The sequence below is a fragment of the Phaenicophaeus curvirostris genome, chromosome 1 (assembly GCF_032191515.1).
Source record: "Phaenicophaeus curvirostris isolate KB17595 chromosome 1, BPBGC_Pcur_1.0, whole genome shotgun sequence".
NCBI classification, from domain to species: Eukaryota; Metazoa; Chordata; class Aves; order Cuculiformes; family Cuculidae; genus Phaenicophaeus; species Phaenicophaeus curvirostris.
Window position 1 is genome coordinate 156,468,712 of NC_091392.1, and position 17,541 is coordinate 156,486,252.

Below are 17,541 nucleotides of genomic sequence, written 5' to 3' on the forward strand. Positions count from 1 at the left end.
TGGTGCATGAGGACAGGCATGAATAAACCTAGAAGTTGGCATATTGAAAGACTGGAGACCCCGTGGGTTTGGAAAATCATGAATAGGGCCCATACTTGTATTGAGAACTCACTGAGCAGCTGGAAGTATCACAGAATAGCTGTTCCAGTGTCATGCTGCACCCAGGCTTATTGTGTCTGCTAAGTATCAGTGTCCTCTAGTCAAACAGATGACATTTCATTGAACCAGTGATATTCTCTGAGGATTTTTCATGAGGCATGAGGTTGCAGGAGCTCAGTTAGTGGTAGAAAAAAGGTTTCTGTGTTATATTCATCATATACAGCAGACACACTGTAAGACGCAGTAAGTTTTCTACATTGACTAGAGAAGAAGTGTCAATGGGGGCTACCTAACGTTCATTCTGCTGACTGCTGCATTGCTCGGGGACCACTTACACTTTCTGTAATTTCTCAAAATTTGCTATTTTATAGATACATCCACAGACACTGATTCCAAGTTGCTACTGTTTCAGAGCTGCTTGTATGGCTGAATTAATTTCACAGCCTTTTAAAAATTTGTTTTTCAAATGTTGTGTGGTCTTCCTAAAATGTTATGGTAATCTGTTAAATAGCACTGTACAGTTTGGACTTTGAACTTATTTTGCTAGATGCAATGGTTGTAAGTTTCCAATTAACTAAAAATTAAGCATTAACTGGAATACCTTAATTGAAAAAAATATGAAAACATTTAAATTAATTTATACAATTAGAAATCAGTAAGTAAGTACTAGCAATTAGCTCCCATAAATTGTACCTTGTCTTTCTTTCTAAACACTTGTAATGCCTATGGCCTTTCTTAAATCACTCAAGCATGACAATTTCTTTCAGGCACATTAACTTTCTGTAGCAAGTGTTAGTGAACTTGTTCAAGTATAATTTGCTTGTTATGCCTTTTTGCTTACTCACATGACTAAAGTACTTTTCTCTTCACGCAGTGGCATTACTAAGTCCCTGGGTTGCAGAGAAACATGCTAGGAATACAGATTATAGCTTTCATATTTTGTTTCTGTGGGCTAGGAGCTGCTATTGCTGCTACTGCATCAAATGAGTGGAAAGTCACTAGTCGAGCATCATCTGTTATCACTGCAACCTGGGTTTTCCAGGGTCTCTGGATGAACTGTGCCGGCAATGCACTGGGTGCTTTTCACTGCAGACCTCACCTTACTATCTTCAAAGTAGAAGGTAAGTAAGTGTAATTTAACTGGAACATACGGAGAGCTGTGTGTATTGCAAGATGTGAGCCTGAGGAGAAAAAGATTATTTTGGCTTGTGCAAGAGATTCTGATTAAAGCATTGTGACGACTATAAGCAAAGGATGTTGTAGGCAGAATATCAGAAATAACTCCGTAGGAATGATGTGTATTCCAAGAAAGACATTAAGTTCTACTCTATGCTTGGTAATACACAATAAGGGTACTGCACAAAGTTCCGATACACTATCAGTAACAAACCTCTGTTAGCACAGGGATGGACTAAACTATCTTCCAGCTCTAATTTGCATGCAAAAATAAGTATCCTTCTTGCTGGATGGGGAGAGGAAGAAAGATATCAAGGTCTGTGACAGCTATAGGTACTCTTTTCAGTATCTAAGAAAACTAGATAGTAAAGAATCGCATCCATGAATACTATGCAAATATCCACCTGCTGAAAATAAAGTGCGCGTGTATATACTTACTGTATCACAGGCTAATATTTTAACTTTAAAGATCAAAGGTTTGCCGTTTCAGAATGTCCATTTTAATGGCAAGTGTTGGATTTGGAAACCATCTATCAGAACATGAAAACAAATGAAATCTTCTTGCCTTATATCAGAAACTAGTTTTCTTAGAGACAGGAACTAAAAGTCTACTACATAACCTATTTTCTGTTTTGCTCTGTGTATAAAGCAATAAATGGAGAGGTTTGTTTTGTATTTGTTGTTAAGCCTTGAGACAGTAGGCAAAATAGTGTTTTCAGTGAAACTATGTGTAAGCACTCACGAGGGCAAGGGCAGAGGGACTGCTCTGCTGGATGCCGGCAGCACACAAGCAAGATGGAGTCGGAATAGTAGAAGGAGAAAATGGGTGAAGACACTGGCATTTTAGAGAAACGGAAAAGAAACGCAGGCTAGACAGAATGAGTCTTCCAAAGCTTTAATGAGGCCATAGAAAAGCACACTTATAAGTTATTTACAGCCAGTGGCTGAATAAGATATAAAATGTACTGGCTTACAGTTGTTGCCATATTGCATAAACAGCCCTCACATACATATGGAAACATGGGAATGCAAGGATGTTATAAATTTATACCTTTTCTTGCCTCTCATACCTCTGCTGCATCAGACTGCATGCTGGGACACACAGGTTGACAATTACACATACAGAGGATTTTGAAATAAAACTCTGTGTCATTTTTGTACACGTTTCATCATGCCCTGCTCCAAAACATCACAAATCACATGAGAGATGTGAATGGATAAGAATAGTTTTACTTCTTTTAAAGAATGTTTTTCACAAAAAATTACTTAAAAGGCATAGAAATTCACACATGCACTTTAAAAATGAATGTATATCTTTGCAGATTGCTATTTGTGCATCATTTCTATCAAGATTTAAGGAAAAGACACAACTCTTCTCACACATACTGTCGAATTTGTTTAAAGCAATGTCAAGTACTTCAGTACCTAGAAACTACCCTTATTGCTGTTATTAGCAGTACGAAAGCTGCGTTCAGAATAATCGGCTGTAATCCATTTGCCACTTTGTATTGTTACTTTGATCACTGACAAATCGAAAATTGAATAAACAAAAGACACATGGTGTGTGCATCCTTTAAATATAAACTTAAAGTGTCTGAGTAAGATTGTGCTTAATTGCTGTTTAGAGAAACAGACAAGAAATTCACCTCAAATTAAAGTAGAATGCTCTTGTTAAGGTAAGAGAGTAGCAAGTTGCTGTACTGACATTTAGCAAATCTAATTTTAACCTGCCAGTGCAGACACCAGCAAGGGATAATGTTACACACAAGATAAACACTACTGGGAAAGAATGAGGTATTTTGTTTGGAAAACCTGCTAAACATAAACTCCTGGTAATCTAAGGAAAATAAGAGTTCAACAGAAAGAGAGCTTTGCACTCTCACTCTGTCCTACATTGTAAAACAATAAAACACTCTGATAAAAGCAGCAATGAACTCCCTTCTCTGTCCTCAGAGCTTCAATATATCATCATAATTGGCATACCAGCACCAGGGTGGGCTGGCAATATAACTTTTCTTTCTGCACGTTTATGATTTTATGGAATCTACTTGTAATTTGTCCTATAGCCAAAGATAACTCCGCTACACAAATTCCTCACTCCACTCCTACCTGTTCATCTTCAGGTTACCCTACGGAAAGTATTAGCAGTAAATAACAAATCACTTCTACTCCAAAGCAAATTCATTGGTCATTAAAGTTTTAGTTGCAGTTTTGGAAGGACTTTGTAGAGTGGTGGTGGATTTCTACATAGGTTCTATGAAGTTTTACTTTCCCCCCCCCTTATTTAAATCAGGGTAAACAAAATCCAGACTCCAGAGGTCTGTCTTTGAGCAGAATTACCCTGCAGTCATAGACCGTACGTCGGTACATACTAGAACAGACTTTCAGCTAAAGGACTAGTTGTGCTGATAGGATCACAGCCAAGGCAATAAAAACTCAGCTTCTGCAACCCAGTCCACCTACAGATCTTGAAGGTTTCATGTTTCTGGAAGTCTAGGTTAGCACCATGACACTGCTAACAGTATCCAAGCTAACTGTGCTGTTGCCAAATGCACACGTACATTCACACATACAGGTCCAGTGTACTCCACTGCAGAAACATTCAGATTAAAGATCCTAGAGGAGTACAACATAGTCATTGTAGCATAAATAGTAATAGCGTCGTACCTGCAGTCATTTGAGGCAATGTTTGTGGGGAAAAAGCAATAACTTTTCTTAAATCAGCTGCTTTGTTGCATTCTTCTCCCAAAGACATTCATTAGTTCTGACACAAATACAGCAAGTTTCAAACTAAATATTATCTGGGAACATGTAGCAATTAAGGCACGGATGGCATTGATGAGGCAAAAATTGAGATCAACTTTATTGAGAGGATGCAAACCTTATATAGTGCGTCTGTATCCAGTAACAGCTATCCCAGTGAATTTCCACCCGTGAGAATCCCGCAGTACAGCGACAGAGCGCAACCCCCTGTTTTCCACAGATGTGCCCCTTATCTTCATGTTTTCCGCCTAGTGCATTCCTTTCCTATTAACCCATGGGTCTTATTAAAGATTCCAAGGTCTCAACAAGCTAGCAAGCCTGAGAACATTGTCCGTTTGTTCTGTGCTTGCTGCTAATATTGCAGGTACACCAAGGCATCGGCCGCTCGCCCCAGCATACACACAATACTGGAATCTTTATGCCCGCAGGAACATTGTCTCTTCAGTTGACTTGGTTATGATTATTAGTGCACCAGATATACTCATGGAAATTGTATGATCAAAACCAAGGGACCATTATGCACAGGTGTAAACTCACACAGTCAATAAATGCCAGAAATTAGAACTAGCAGAGAGACAATATTGTATAAGAAAACTACTAATTTCTGTTTAATGTCTCAGACACTATCATTTAGAAAGGCCCACAAGACCCTTCAGAGGGTGAGCCTGGGAACTGAAGTTCCTAACTCCTCTGGATTCGGAGGTGTCGTGGACTCCAGAAAGACAATGACATTTTATGGTGGACTTTCCCCCCTACTTGTCTCCCGCTAACTCCCCAGTGCTCCACCAGCGCTCCACCAGCAGTAGTTACATCTCTTCTCATTCCTCCCACGTTTATCATCGTGAATTCTTACAGTCACAGAATTACCCAGATTTGACAAAAACTATCTTTATTTGCCTAGCATCGCTTAGACACTTTATTTAAGTAGTTTTCTTTTAGTGATGCTACAGAAAGCTGATTCATTCACATAAAATATTGAACTGCAGCCCGCAAAACTGAATTGTGCCCACATCCTTATCATATGACACTTCTCTAGTCTGTTGAGACAGCTACTAGGCTTCTTCAAACAATTAGTTCAGCATTTGGCATTCCTTGCCTACGGCACTGTTTCATGACTCCTCTGCACTCTCTGATTTTCCATGCCATGCATTCAGGGACATGTACCAAGAAGTCAAAGAAACATGCTCTCTTGAACCTATGCTTGTTTGAGCCTCAGATCTTCTGTTGATATCTCTTAATCTTAACAGTGTCTGTTTTGATGGAGCCAGGTGAGGCAAGTAGTGCTATCCTGATGGTAGCCGATATGGAAAGGGCAATGCCCACATGTTTTGGGTCATATTGGCCAATGAGTTCAGACCTGCCATTTCATGCAGCTGCTGCTGTAATGCAGCTGAGAGGTGGAAGGAAGCTGAAACAAGGCAACAACTATTGCAGCACCTGTACCCAGAGCAGTCTTGCTTGTTCGAGCGACATTTGAATTTGTCTGATTGTAGAGAGCAATTTCAGCCTTGCTTCAGGGTGACACTAGCAGCCTTCTCGGGAATCTGTACAAAGGCTCAACCTAGAACTGGAAAGGACTGATACGAGCGTTTTCCTCACTGGTCAGAAATTTCCTACCAGAGAAAACACACTATCCATTTCATAGAATCATAGAATGGTTTGGGTTGCAAGGGACTTGAAGATCATCCAGTTCCAACCCTTCAACCCTTCCAACCCTCCCAGTAGATCAGGCTGCCCAAGGCCCCATCCAACCTGGCCTTGAACACCTCCAGGGATGGGGCAGCCACAGTTTCCCTGGGCAACCTGTGCCAGTGCCTCATCACCTTTATGGTGAAAAATTTCTTCTTAATGTCTAATCTTAATATTCCCCCCTCCAACTTAAACCCATTCCCCCTTGTCCTATCGCTACATGCCTTTGTTAAAAAGTCCCTCCTTGGCTTTCTCATACACCCCCTTTAGGTATTGGCAGGTTACTATAAAGTCTCCTCAGAGCCTTCTCTTCTCTAGGTTGAACTACCCCAACTCTTTCACCTTGTCCTCATAGCAGAAGTACTCCAGCCCTCTGATCATCTTTGTAGCCACCGACTGAACACAAGCCAGCAGGGTGCCCAGGTGGCCAAGAAGGCCAATGGCATCTTGGCTTGTATCAGAAACGGCGTGACCAGCAGGTCCAGGGAGGTTATTCTCCCTCTGTACTCAGCACTGCTGAGACCGCTCCTCGAATACTGTGTTCAGTTCTGGGCCCCTCACCACAAGAAGGATGTTGAGGCTCTGAAGCGAGTCCAGAGAAGAGCAACGAAGCTGGTGAAGGGGCTGGAGAACAGGCCTTAGGAGCGGCTGGGAGAGCTGGGGTTGTTTAGCCTGGAGAAGAGGAGGCTGAGGGGAGACCTTCCCCCCGCGCTCCTCTCTCCATGGTGCTGCAGGGGAGGCGCCGGGGTCCCTCTGGGCCTGGAAGCGCCTCGCGTCCCCCTGGGAGAGGGGGCGCGGGAGAGGAGAGGTCTAACCGCCTGCAGAACCATGCAGAGCTGCGGGATGGAGCGTTTGGGAGGTCAAAAGGGGAGGAGGCTGTGCGGTCGGCCAGGAAGGAATAAACGAAGGCATCGGCAGCAAGGGAGAAATCCATCGGGGAGGTTTTCTTCAGACTAATGGCCAGCCACAGAGGATTCTGCTGCGGGACACTCCAGGTAGTGGTATAATCATAGAATGGGTTGAGTTGGAACAGACCTTAAATATCAACCAATTCCAACCCCCCCTGTGATGGGCAGAGACACTCCCCACTAGATCAGGCTGCTCAAAGGCCCGTCCAACCTGGCCTTGAACTCCTCCAGGGATGGGGCAGCCACAGCTTCCCTAGGCAACCTGTGCCAGTGCCTCACCACCCTCATCTGTGAAGAATTCTTTCTTAAGTCTAGTCTAAATCTGCCCCTCTCCAGTTTATACCCATTGCCCCTCATCCTATCACTGTAAGCCTTTGTGAACAGTTCTGCCCCATCCACAACTTCCCTGGGCAACCTGTTCCAGTGTCTCACTGCCCTCATAATGAAGAGATTTCCCCCTCTATGTAGCGATTAAGGCACGGACCCCATCGATGAGGCAACAACTCTCAACTTTATTGAGAGGATGCAAACCTTATGTAGTGCCTCTGTATCCAGTAACAACTATCCCAGTGAATTTCCACCCATGAGAATCCCGCAGAACAGCGACAGAGTGCAACCCCCTGTTTTCCACAGATGTGCCCCTTATCTTCATGTTTTCCGCCTAGTGCATTCCTTTCCTATTAACCCATGGGTCTTAATAAAGATTCCAAGGTCTCAACAAGCTAGCAAGCCTGAGAACATCATCCGTTTGTTCTGTGCTTGCTGCTAATATTGCAGGTACACCAAGGCATCAGCCACTTGCCCCAGCATACACGCAATACTGGAATCTTTATGCCCACACTGCTAGTCGAAGGGTAGCCTGGGTAGTTAACAGTCACAGGGTCCACTACTGAGGTTAAAGGATAACTGTCTCTAAGAGCTTTTCTGCAGCAAGCAAATCCTTCTAGGAAAAATGCTAAATGAATGGAAATGTGTTTAATTTGTGTTTGATAGACTGAGCCACCCCTAAGTTAAGTTTTTTCTGCCCAATGTGTACAATATCTATTTGCTTATTTAGAAAGACAAAATCTAAACATTGGCAAAGTTGCATCAATATAAATAGAAACGTATGCTAAGAACAATGGTGCAAATTTGAGAATGGTGGCCATAAGACATGGCCGGGATTCCTTGCAGAGTTTTATGGCTTAATTCCAAAGCACTCTCCATTTCTCAGCAGGCAGAAGAGTCACTGTTTGGACTTACTGAAGTGCTGAGTCCCCAAAAGTGGGGACTTTTGTGCATGAAGAGAGATAAGGTGTTAAGTCTTGGTAACAAAAGGTTTCCTGCTTTCACAGTTTGCCTCTCCATTGTAGCAAGCCTCTTTCCAAGCTCATGCCCTCTTTTCTGACATTAGATGACTAGGTCTGCTCTCTGCTCAAACAAGATAGCACATTTGGTCCCTAGAAGAAGCTGGTAATGCATTGGAGGCCACTGGAAGTCATGACAATATAGAGCAATTCTTTTTGGAATCTGTTATATATTGTGTATTATTGCCTACCTTCTCCCCTCATCCCTAAAAGTGAAAGAAGAAAATAAATAAAAGTGTTCAGTCTATGTAAGAAGTAGTCTGAGATATTAGTGGTGTTCTTAGAGTGGTTTCAACGTAGGGAAGGAATTGGTTCATATGCAGCAGAGTCATTCTCCAAGCAGAGAGCCATGTTTGACCTAGTAGCCCCTGGCAGAACAGATATGAACTGAAGGAGGAGGCTAACTCCCAAGTATCTAAGAGATTTTTTTCCCTCAGGGAGCTCCAGGAGAAGCTTTGCAGTAGATGCAGAGCAAAACCAGGGCTTCCATGGGTGTGTGAAGTTCCAGGTGAATCCAGAGCCCAGAAATCCCACAAGAGGCAAGATAACTCTGTGAAATATGGATTTTTGGGTCTCAAAGCTGAAATACAGGTTAGCAATTTTGAAGTGGTTCACAAGGAAATCTGCTGCCAAATTTTGTTTTCTCTTTGTTTCTAAGATTTTAATCTATAAGCATTGAAAGTCCATGAATATAAACCACAATGAATCACTATATTTACTGCTATTTACTATTAAGATTGCCTGACTCTGGCCAATTATTTGAACCAGAATAGTCCAGAGCTATGGGGCAGACTGGAAAGAGGTGTTCCTACTGGGAGATCTGCAGCCACAAAGATGCACAAAGACAGTGTATCTGCAGGCCTAGACTGCATGGGGCCAGCTGGAAAGCACCAAGGGTGGAGGCTGCACAGCCAGCTGCCAGTTTTTGAGGAGAAGCTGATGGCAGGTTACAAAGGACAGACTCTGATGCTTTAAAATCTGCAGGATTCCAGAAGAACACAAGACATTGCATATCAACCCTCCTTTTTTGCTCTTGTTTACACCTGGCAGTATGACAGCATCTCTACAATCCTCTTTTTGTGCTATAGGCTTTCTGTCTTCCCATCTCTGTATAAGGGCAGATGTTAGGGTGCTGAGACCTTTTTCATTTTTGTCAAGACCTGGACAAGAGTAATGCTACTTGTACTTCTCTTCAGTCATCCTTACAGCTTTTTGCCTGGTGGACAGTACCCCAGAGGTGGTCTTCATTTGCAGAAAATCAGTGAGGAAAGCTGCAAAGTGCTGCTATTTGCTAGTGTGGTTCCCGTACAGCTGGTGCAAGGATGAGAATGCAAAGCTTGTTATTGGAGTATTAATAACAAAGCTCTTTCATCTTCTAATACTCACACCAGGATAGATTGTTATCTTTGCTTTGCTTTTAGCTTTCTTTGATTACTCCTACATAGAGACTGTACTGCAAAATGAATAGGACTCAGCAGTAATTGGTATGCAGCCAATGTCTTAAAATACCTCTGTTCAAACAGGTTTGCTACCCTGGTCTGCCTTGTGAGCGCTGAGGTGGGTGAGGGGATCTTCCCCGTAGCATGTGCTGTGGACCCTAAGGTCGATGTACATCTTCTAATCTTTTTAGCCACTGTGCTACAACCAGACCTTCATCCAGAGTTACAGAGATATGTTCCATTTCATTTTCACAAGTCCCTGCGGCAGGAGAGGAGACCTGGCAAAACCAGCCATGGTAGGCAGATGGGTGAGAGAAAGAGACCAAAGTGCAAATAATTAAAGTTGATTGTTTTGGAATTCACACTGCTGAGATTTAAAATTTTAAATCTTCAGCCTTACAACATAGGTGACATTTTCAGGGAGTGGTGCAAGAGGGAGGAGAGAGGCTGATCAGCAAAACTTGGGAATGAGTATGGGGGAATGAGTGTAGTCAATGGCCATGAGACGATAAATTGCAGAGAAAAAAAATACACGTACACAAAAATCTCTGCTGTCAATAACGTATGGTGTTGGCCAAGCAAGTGTGAGTTAATTGCCAATTTGGTAGAGACAGCAAGTAGCTGCACAGACAATAAGGGCATTAAATCCATTAATACAGCTGTTATTCTATGTGTCATAGTACTTACACCCAGTTTTGCAATGTCAAGCAAGATGTCAGGTAAGTGCAGACATTTTAATAGAGCTGTGCACGTGGGATTCCTTTCCGTACCCCATATGACTCCTACAGTCCTGCAGTGTCTGGTTTTCCTTATAAGCCTTTCCTGGAATGAGTGCTGTAGGACTCTCTGGTGGTTTAGAGGCTGATCGATGTATCCTCTTGGGTATTTCACTGATTCAAATGAAATCAAACGCTTAGAGCAGAAGTCTTACCATGGGTGTTACTAAGGAGTTCAGATTCCCACTTTTTCAGGGCAATTAGCCCTGGTGCCAGTACTGTGAGGGACCTCTGTCTGTGCCCAGCAGATGCCTGCAATACAGTCAATCTTCCGTCTGCAGACTGGACATTGAAGACCAGGGCTCCTGCATGTCTTTCCTCTCCAGGGATGCATTTCCTAATATCAGAGAGAGCACATAACTCAGATGGCTGTGCCTTAAAGCAGGGCTTTGTTATCCTGCAAGGGTGCTTTCTTTCCCCACTCCTTGCCTCTTGGTCCATTGCCTCATTTGCCCAGCACAGCCATTCAGCAACTCATGGACCCACTGACCAAGTGATCTTATCATGAGAATGAGCAGCCAGGGATACAGAGGGTGAGTCAGATACCTGGAAGCTGGGCAACCGGGAAGAGTTCCAAGTCGAATGTATGAGGTGGACAGGCCTGACAGTGAGTACTTCTGATGAAATTTCACTATTGAAGTGAGGAAGCAACACGTCCCTTCTGATATTATTCAGGATTTAATAATGGGTTTGTGTCAGTAAAATCTTCCTGAATTTTGTTATTATTCTGTTTTTTTTTTTAAATACATATATATTCAAACCAGAATTTAAATCACAAAGTCAATCATTCAAAACTTCATTAGTTTAACTGTTAACAATAGACCAGCAAAGTCTTTCTGTTTCAAAGGATGCTCTCTGTCAGAGAGAAATTAACACAAAGGTATGAAAACAGATTCAAAGGAAACAGAACAAGACATGTTAAAAAGATTCACTTAAGGAGGTGGCACAAAAAACCACTGAGCAGACACCTGCTAGAATTTGTTAGTATAGACCCTATTGAACTGGCATTCAGCTAACTGAGGTCACTCAAGAACAAGGCTGGTGGCTTAAGTAGGATGGATCTGTAGAACAAGATGGCCTTATATCTACTTCATGCCAGGTGCAGGACTGACAGGAGATCAGTGAATTTGCTGGCTTGGAAAGAAAGCTGGAAAGCCAGATTCTTGTTCTGCCCCTATAGTGACCTTTTATGGGATGCTGGGAGACACTGTGGCGTGCCCAAATGTTAAAAAAATCTACAACCTTAACATTTATGGTCTTACTTTGGCAAAGCACTTATTGCAATTCAGGCATATGAAAAGTCTTCTGAAAACATTTTGTTCATCTCTCACCCTAAATACCTTGTACTGGTCACCAGCTATTTGCCCTTTAAATTTTTAAAAAGAGGTCTGAAATAGTTTAAAAATTTGAAGCACAGAAGACTTCTAAAGACCATGTCCAACTGATGTGATCATTTTGCAGTTACATATCTTTTTTAATTGTGTTAATTTTCCTAAAGAATATGTATATTAGTCTGAAGGTGATTAACCAAGCTCTAGTAAAACACAACCTCAGGATTAACCTGCTTAAAGACAGAATTTTTAAATTCCACATTCTGAGCCAAGACTTATGTTGTACTATTGAACAGTTTTCTATAAATCAAGATCATAAATCCTGTGGCAGATTTTAATACTGTGCACCATCAACTGGATATGTCATTAATCTTATTTTATAAGATTATTTCAGGTTGGAGTCCAAAATTTCCCCTCTAGCTCCTCATTTCCCCAAAAGTTAATTACACAGACTCTGCCGTTATTTGAAAGAATACAATTGACTTGACAGTCAAAAAGAGAAGCAAAACTTAATATACTTGAAGATTCTCACAAGTTTGCATTCACAATAATAGATACAGATTTTCTACCAGTTCCACTCTACTGATTTCTATTCCTGCTATTATTTTTGTACCCACATAAGATGCGAGGCTACTCTTGTGCAGATATGTCAGACACAGAGATTTGTCTCGGGCTCATATTCACGACAATGCACACTGATACATATTTCCAAAGGAAATGAGAACTCAGAAGTTCTGAATTTCCGCTGCACATGGAAATCTGCCAAAATCTTCTGTTATTTGGAGACTGCCTTTTCCTTCTTCACAAATTAATTTCTAAACAATAACACAGAATGTCACATAAAAGCCTTTCTACTGCTATTTCATCCTGTAAGCAGCAAAAGCAGAAACCAAACCCCAGCCACTTTGAAATAGTGAAAGTGACTCACTATCTGTATCTCAGTACAGTGTTTAATTGGTCAAAGGTATAAACATCTTCTGCATTGCAAGCCCACCATGAGCCTGGGCTGCTGCCCCAGGCTGGAATCCCATCCCAAGTAAGCATCACACCACATACTGGGCCATGAGTCAGCCACCTTTTGTTAATAACAGAAGTAGTTATCTCACAAAGTGGAGAGGAGAGGTAATTTAATTAACTACATAATCATTAAAGGCATCTGGCTTTTCCCTAGCATATTTTTAATGGAAATGTTCCCTCTTACAAAATAGATTATTCCATTGTATTCCAGAAAAAACATTATAATAGACAATTTTACTTTAATTTACACCACTTTTCAACATCTTCATGCTGCAAGTAGTTTCTTATTGCTCAATAGCTATTACAAAACCTCCAGTATCATGATTATTTTGTGCCATCTCTAGAAACACAGTGGTCTGCATTTATTCTTAACAGAAATTCAGCATTTTAAAGCGTCGGTAATTCTTGTGCCTTTGTCTCCAAGCAAGGCTCAGGTACCCTTCAAGCAGACGTATTTTAGGCTGAACATGAGGAAAAAGTTTTTCATAGAAAGGGTCATTGGGCCTTGAAAGGGTCATTGAACAGGCTGTCCAGGGAGATGGCTAAGTCACCTTCCCTGGAGGTGTTTAAGGGATGGGTGGACGAGGTGCTGAGGGGAATGGTTTAGTGATTGATAGGAATGGTTGGACTTGATGATGTGGTGGGTGTTTTCCAACCTGGTGATTCTATGATTCTATGATTTTGCCTGGCTTGGTGGAGGGTTTTTGACCCTCATGAGTGCACTCCCATTCAGACTGAAGTTCTCTGCAAAGACATCCTTTCAATGCAAAATCCAAAACTTCTCCAGCTTTCCTGATGAGCCAGGGCTCCTCTTGCTAGGCTACAAAATCTCCACGTCGACTGTACTGATGAGGTGGGATTTTCTGAAACACCAAGCTAATATGACCTGGCTGGAAAAAAAACCCCACCAACTCAGAAGTCACCCAGCATCCTGGTCAGAGCCCTGGACCTCAACTTTTAAAATAAACAAACACAGGGACAGCATATGAATGGAAGGCAGAAAATTTTTCTTCTTCCCCATCAGGGATTTGGATCATTTCCTGCTGAGTCAGAAAGACTCAGTGCCATCCTAGCCAGCTGATGGCAGCCAGGGCTTCTCACCCTGCAGTCCCAGAGGCTGAGCCAGCACTGCAGGCTGGCACTGCTTGCTGAGCTCTGCTAGAAATGTCACTGCCTGTGGCAATGGGGACACCAGCACTTCCCCACAGCATAGCCCTTCTGCATATCTCCTGCCAACATCGTGGCACTCAACTTCCTTGCTTTTCTCCCTCAGTCTTTTTATCCCAAGGGTATCTCCAACTGAGATCGCCACCACAGGTGTCTTCTTGTGTTTCTGGCTGGTGCTAGGGTCTGACAGCACAGGCTGCAGAGGGACCATCGCATTACTGCTGCCTGGTATTTGAGATGGGGACACCCTTCCAGGAGGTACAAGGTGGGATAGTTAAAGGCAAAAAAATTATCTACAGCTAGAAATATCCCTAAGGAAGCAGGAGACCACATATGGTAAAGCCATCTTCACCTAAAGCAAATGAGACAGTGCGGTTGGAGTTGGTGAGGTTCAGTGCAGGGGTATAGCAGGCAGCAAAGGGGTTGTTCTTGTCCAGCTCTGTGCATCTCAGCTGCTTTCCCGAAGATGGTACAGGGCCTACTCTCAGAGAATCAGTGGTGAGTAGAAACTCTGCAACTAGGATGTCCTGCATTACCATATCCCATACTTGTTCTGGGCTTCACTGAGAGTGTAGACACCTCTAACCCATAGCACAGCTAATTTTTCTCCAAGAAACAAAGCTCCCCTGCCCTGGTGGTGGTGTGGTGGTGGTCCCTCTAACGACAAGGGAGAGAGGCAGGAGGAGAGATGGAAAGCCAAAGACAGCATCCTTCCCTGCAGGAGGGTGTAGGTGTGCGATGGGCTGAGAGGTGGATAGCTGTCTGCGGTGGTGAGTCCTCCCCCTCCCTCCTTTTGGCACGCAGGGAGCAGAGCTCTGTGTGCTAACAGGAATAAGAATAAACATTTCCAGCCAAGGTACTTAACATAAGTCTGTTTGCCAAATGGCTTCACTACATGCTTTGGTTAAGGTTAAGAGAAATGTTGTTGCTCAGAGGAGAAAACAAGTGGGGTGGTTTTCCCCCCTCACCCTTCCTGTCTGCAAATCCAGGCATCTTTGGTCTGCAGTTCCTTATAAACAAAAGAAGGAGCTTTTGTGGAGCCTGTTGATAAGAGATACTCCACACCACCCCATATCCCACAGATTTTTATTATTTTATTTATGTTTGCAATAATATGCAAATGTTTGACCCCTTCCTAAGGTCACTCACTAGTTGTGCTGCAGCGTGGTGGTTGCTTCAGTTACTGCAGAGACCTAAGGACAAGCCCAAGGCAGATTAATGCACGGCTGGTTGTCTGGGCCAGCTGATAGGAATTACACTCAAACAGCAAGATATAAGTGTGCAAGACTCAGACATGCCCCAGCAAAAGGACAGTCAGGGAGATAGGAATGGTTTTCCCCTCCACTCCTCTTCCCTGGAAACAGTTTTCAAGGAGGCAAAATGTTTCCAGCCAAGGAAAGCAAATCTGATGTATGACAGCTGGGGCATGGAGCAGGGAGGGAGCTCCTGACAAAACACGTTATTCACAGCCCCACATAATACATCACACAGCTTGACGGAAGCAGACCATTAGGAAAGCAGAAAGTGAGTTTGTGAGGTGCAAGGCTCTGCCTTGATCATGGTGAGAATTTGGCTATCACTTTCAGTACAAGAGGGACTTGGCCCAAGTTCTCCACAATTTCAGTAAAGGCTAACAACTCAACTGGGAGAAATTACATTCTTTCCAAAACCTTCTAGCATTTGAATCAAAAGGATGATACTTAAGGAATCTGAGTGCTTTCAATCACCTATTCTTTACAATTTCACCACTTTGGATCATTTCAAACAAAAATCTGTGTCCAGCAAGAGTTCCATACTGTGCCCGCTTGCTCGCACAGCCTTGCAGCAAGGTGGTTGTAGTTCTTAATCGTGAAAGGAAAGCATTGCTGAACAATGGAAAGGAACTAGGAAACAAACAAATGTATTTTAGGTGTGCAAGGCTCCTGAGTAGCTCTTTAAAAGAAGAAGGAATGATGAGGGAAAGACTGTTTCCAAACAAGACTCATTTCTGTTATACGAGTCACACGAAGTGGTTCTTAGAGCCAGATTTTTTCACTGGCATTGCTCACTTTTCTCAGTAAGCAAAAGAAATGATGTTACTTCAGGGTCCAGAGTTCACTGGGTTACATCTGCTTTCACTCAATTCTACCAACAGCAATATTTTCGAAATTGTTTTATTTCTTTTCCTTTTCTTTTCTCTCAACATCTTTGCAGCCTTACTGTCTCCTTCATGCCACTGGCAGAGACAAGATCATAAATTAGTTCAGTGCTATGTCTGTCCTGGTACTGTTGCTCAAGTAATGTTAAGGTTTTATAATCCAGCCCCTCCTTGACCTCAAAATATCTACCTTGTCCTTTCTAAAGAACTGACTGGAAACTTAACAGAAAAAAATTCCTACAAGCTTCTGTTTAGCCATCAAGTCCATGCAGGTGGACCAGCAGGAGTGAATCCAATATCCATGATCCCCTCAGTTGGGATCAGGCAATGCATGACACATAGATTGTATTGGGTTGCTAAAAAAAAAAAAGCAAGTCTTTATGAAAAAATAACTGGTATGTAAGATGTGATATGGCTCCAGCTCAGCCCAAGCAAAGCCTCTGTTATGGTACCGTGTGCAGTTTGGGTACTACATTTGAAGTAAGATGCAAAGCACTTGGAAAGAGCACACAGATAAAAGCAACAAGAATCCTTCAGGTTTATGAAATATGACCTATCAGGAAAGACTAAAAGAATTAAGAATGTTTAGTATAAATACAAGCACAAAATTAGCTTTTAAATATGTAAAAAGTGGCTACAAACAGGAAAAGCATGATCAATTCCCCAATGTCCAGTGGCAGTACCACAGGAAATAGTGAGCCTGGATTACCACAAAGACTGTTAGCATTTCTAGCATTACCCTAAAAGCAACTGCCTTTTTTTGTATGTCGACAGACAGCCTGCCTCTAACCCTTAGCTTGATTTTGTTACTCTGAGGTTGTTTCACTTTGTGGTTACCCGAATCAGCTCAGCCTTATACCGAATGGTCAGTTCTAGCTGCTAGAATTTAAATGTGTCCCTTGAAGTCCTCACCTCTGCTCTCTCACTCCCTCTTGTAGCCTGTTTAGGTGGAAAGCTGTAATTCAGAAAATAGAATTTATAAAGTATCTGAGGTCCACTTGTTAGTAGCCTTTGATCTAAAAGGCCTTTTAGTAGACTTTTGGTCTGCAAAGTTTGGTTAGTATTAAATCCTCTTGCACTTTTTTCATATAAATTTCCCACTTTTTGTCTGAATTTGGAATGGGTGTTTTGCTCTGTGCTTGCAGAGTATGTAGCTCTGTGTAACACACTTGACACCCATGATTTGGCCTAGATGTTGCTGAGAGGTCTACAGCCCTGAGCAGAGACAACACATTCACATTCACCCTATTTCACTTCTGTGTGCTATTTTCACTGCCAAACAATATCCACCTAACACAGCTGAAACAGCCCAAAATGGAGGAGGTGGGGAGACAATATAAACCAAAATGCTTCAAGTACTCAAGCTGTACATTATCTTCCTTGTACGAAATATAAACAGCATTTAGACACAAAACATTCAGTTAATGGTCAGTTCAGGGAAGAGTCAAGCAATGCTGTCAGGGAGAGGCAATGCTTTGAATAAGCCTGATGTCCTATGTAACAGATGAGATGCTAAAATTGTTGTGCTGGATCTTACACATAGGCTTGGAATTTATCCCAGGCCACTTTAGACATCTATGGTGTAAAATGCTGTATGTGAGCTAGTCACCCTGTGATCCCCTTGTAGTCCATAGGGTCAGGGGATCCTGTCCTTTTCTAGGACAGGATCCATCCTGTTCCTGGGAGACATCTA

The 17,541-nt window shown here is 42.5% G+C and overlaps 1 protein-coding gene across 1 annotated transcript in view; it reads left to right on the forward strand.

The window, feature by feature from the left end:
• Positions 1–951: 951 nt before the first annotated feature.
• The window catches only part of CLDN10 (claudin 10), a 61,515-nt gene continuing 44,925 nt past the window's right edge, over positions 952–17,541 (forward strand). The window contains exon 1 of the mRNA XM_069879128.1: positions 952–1,220. Coding sequence (XP_069735229.1) covers positions 1,007–1,220 — 214 coding nt within the window. The 5' untranslated portion in view covers positions 952–1,006. The remainder of the gene's footprint in view (positions 1,221–17,541) is intronic.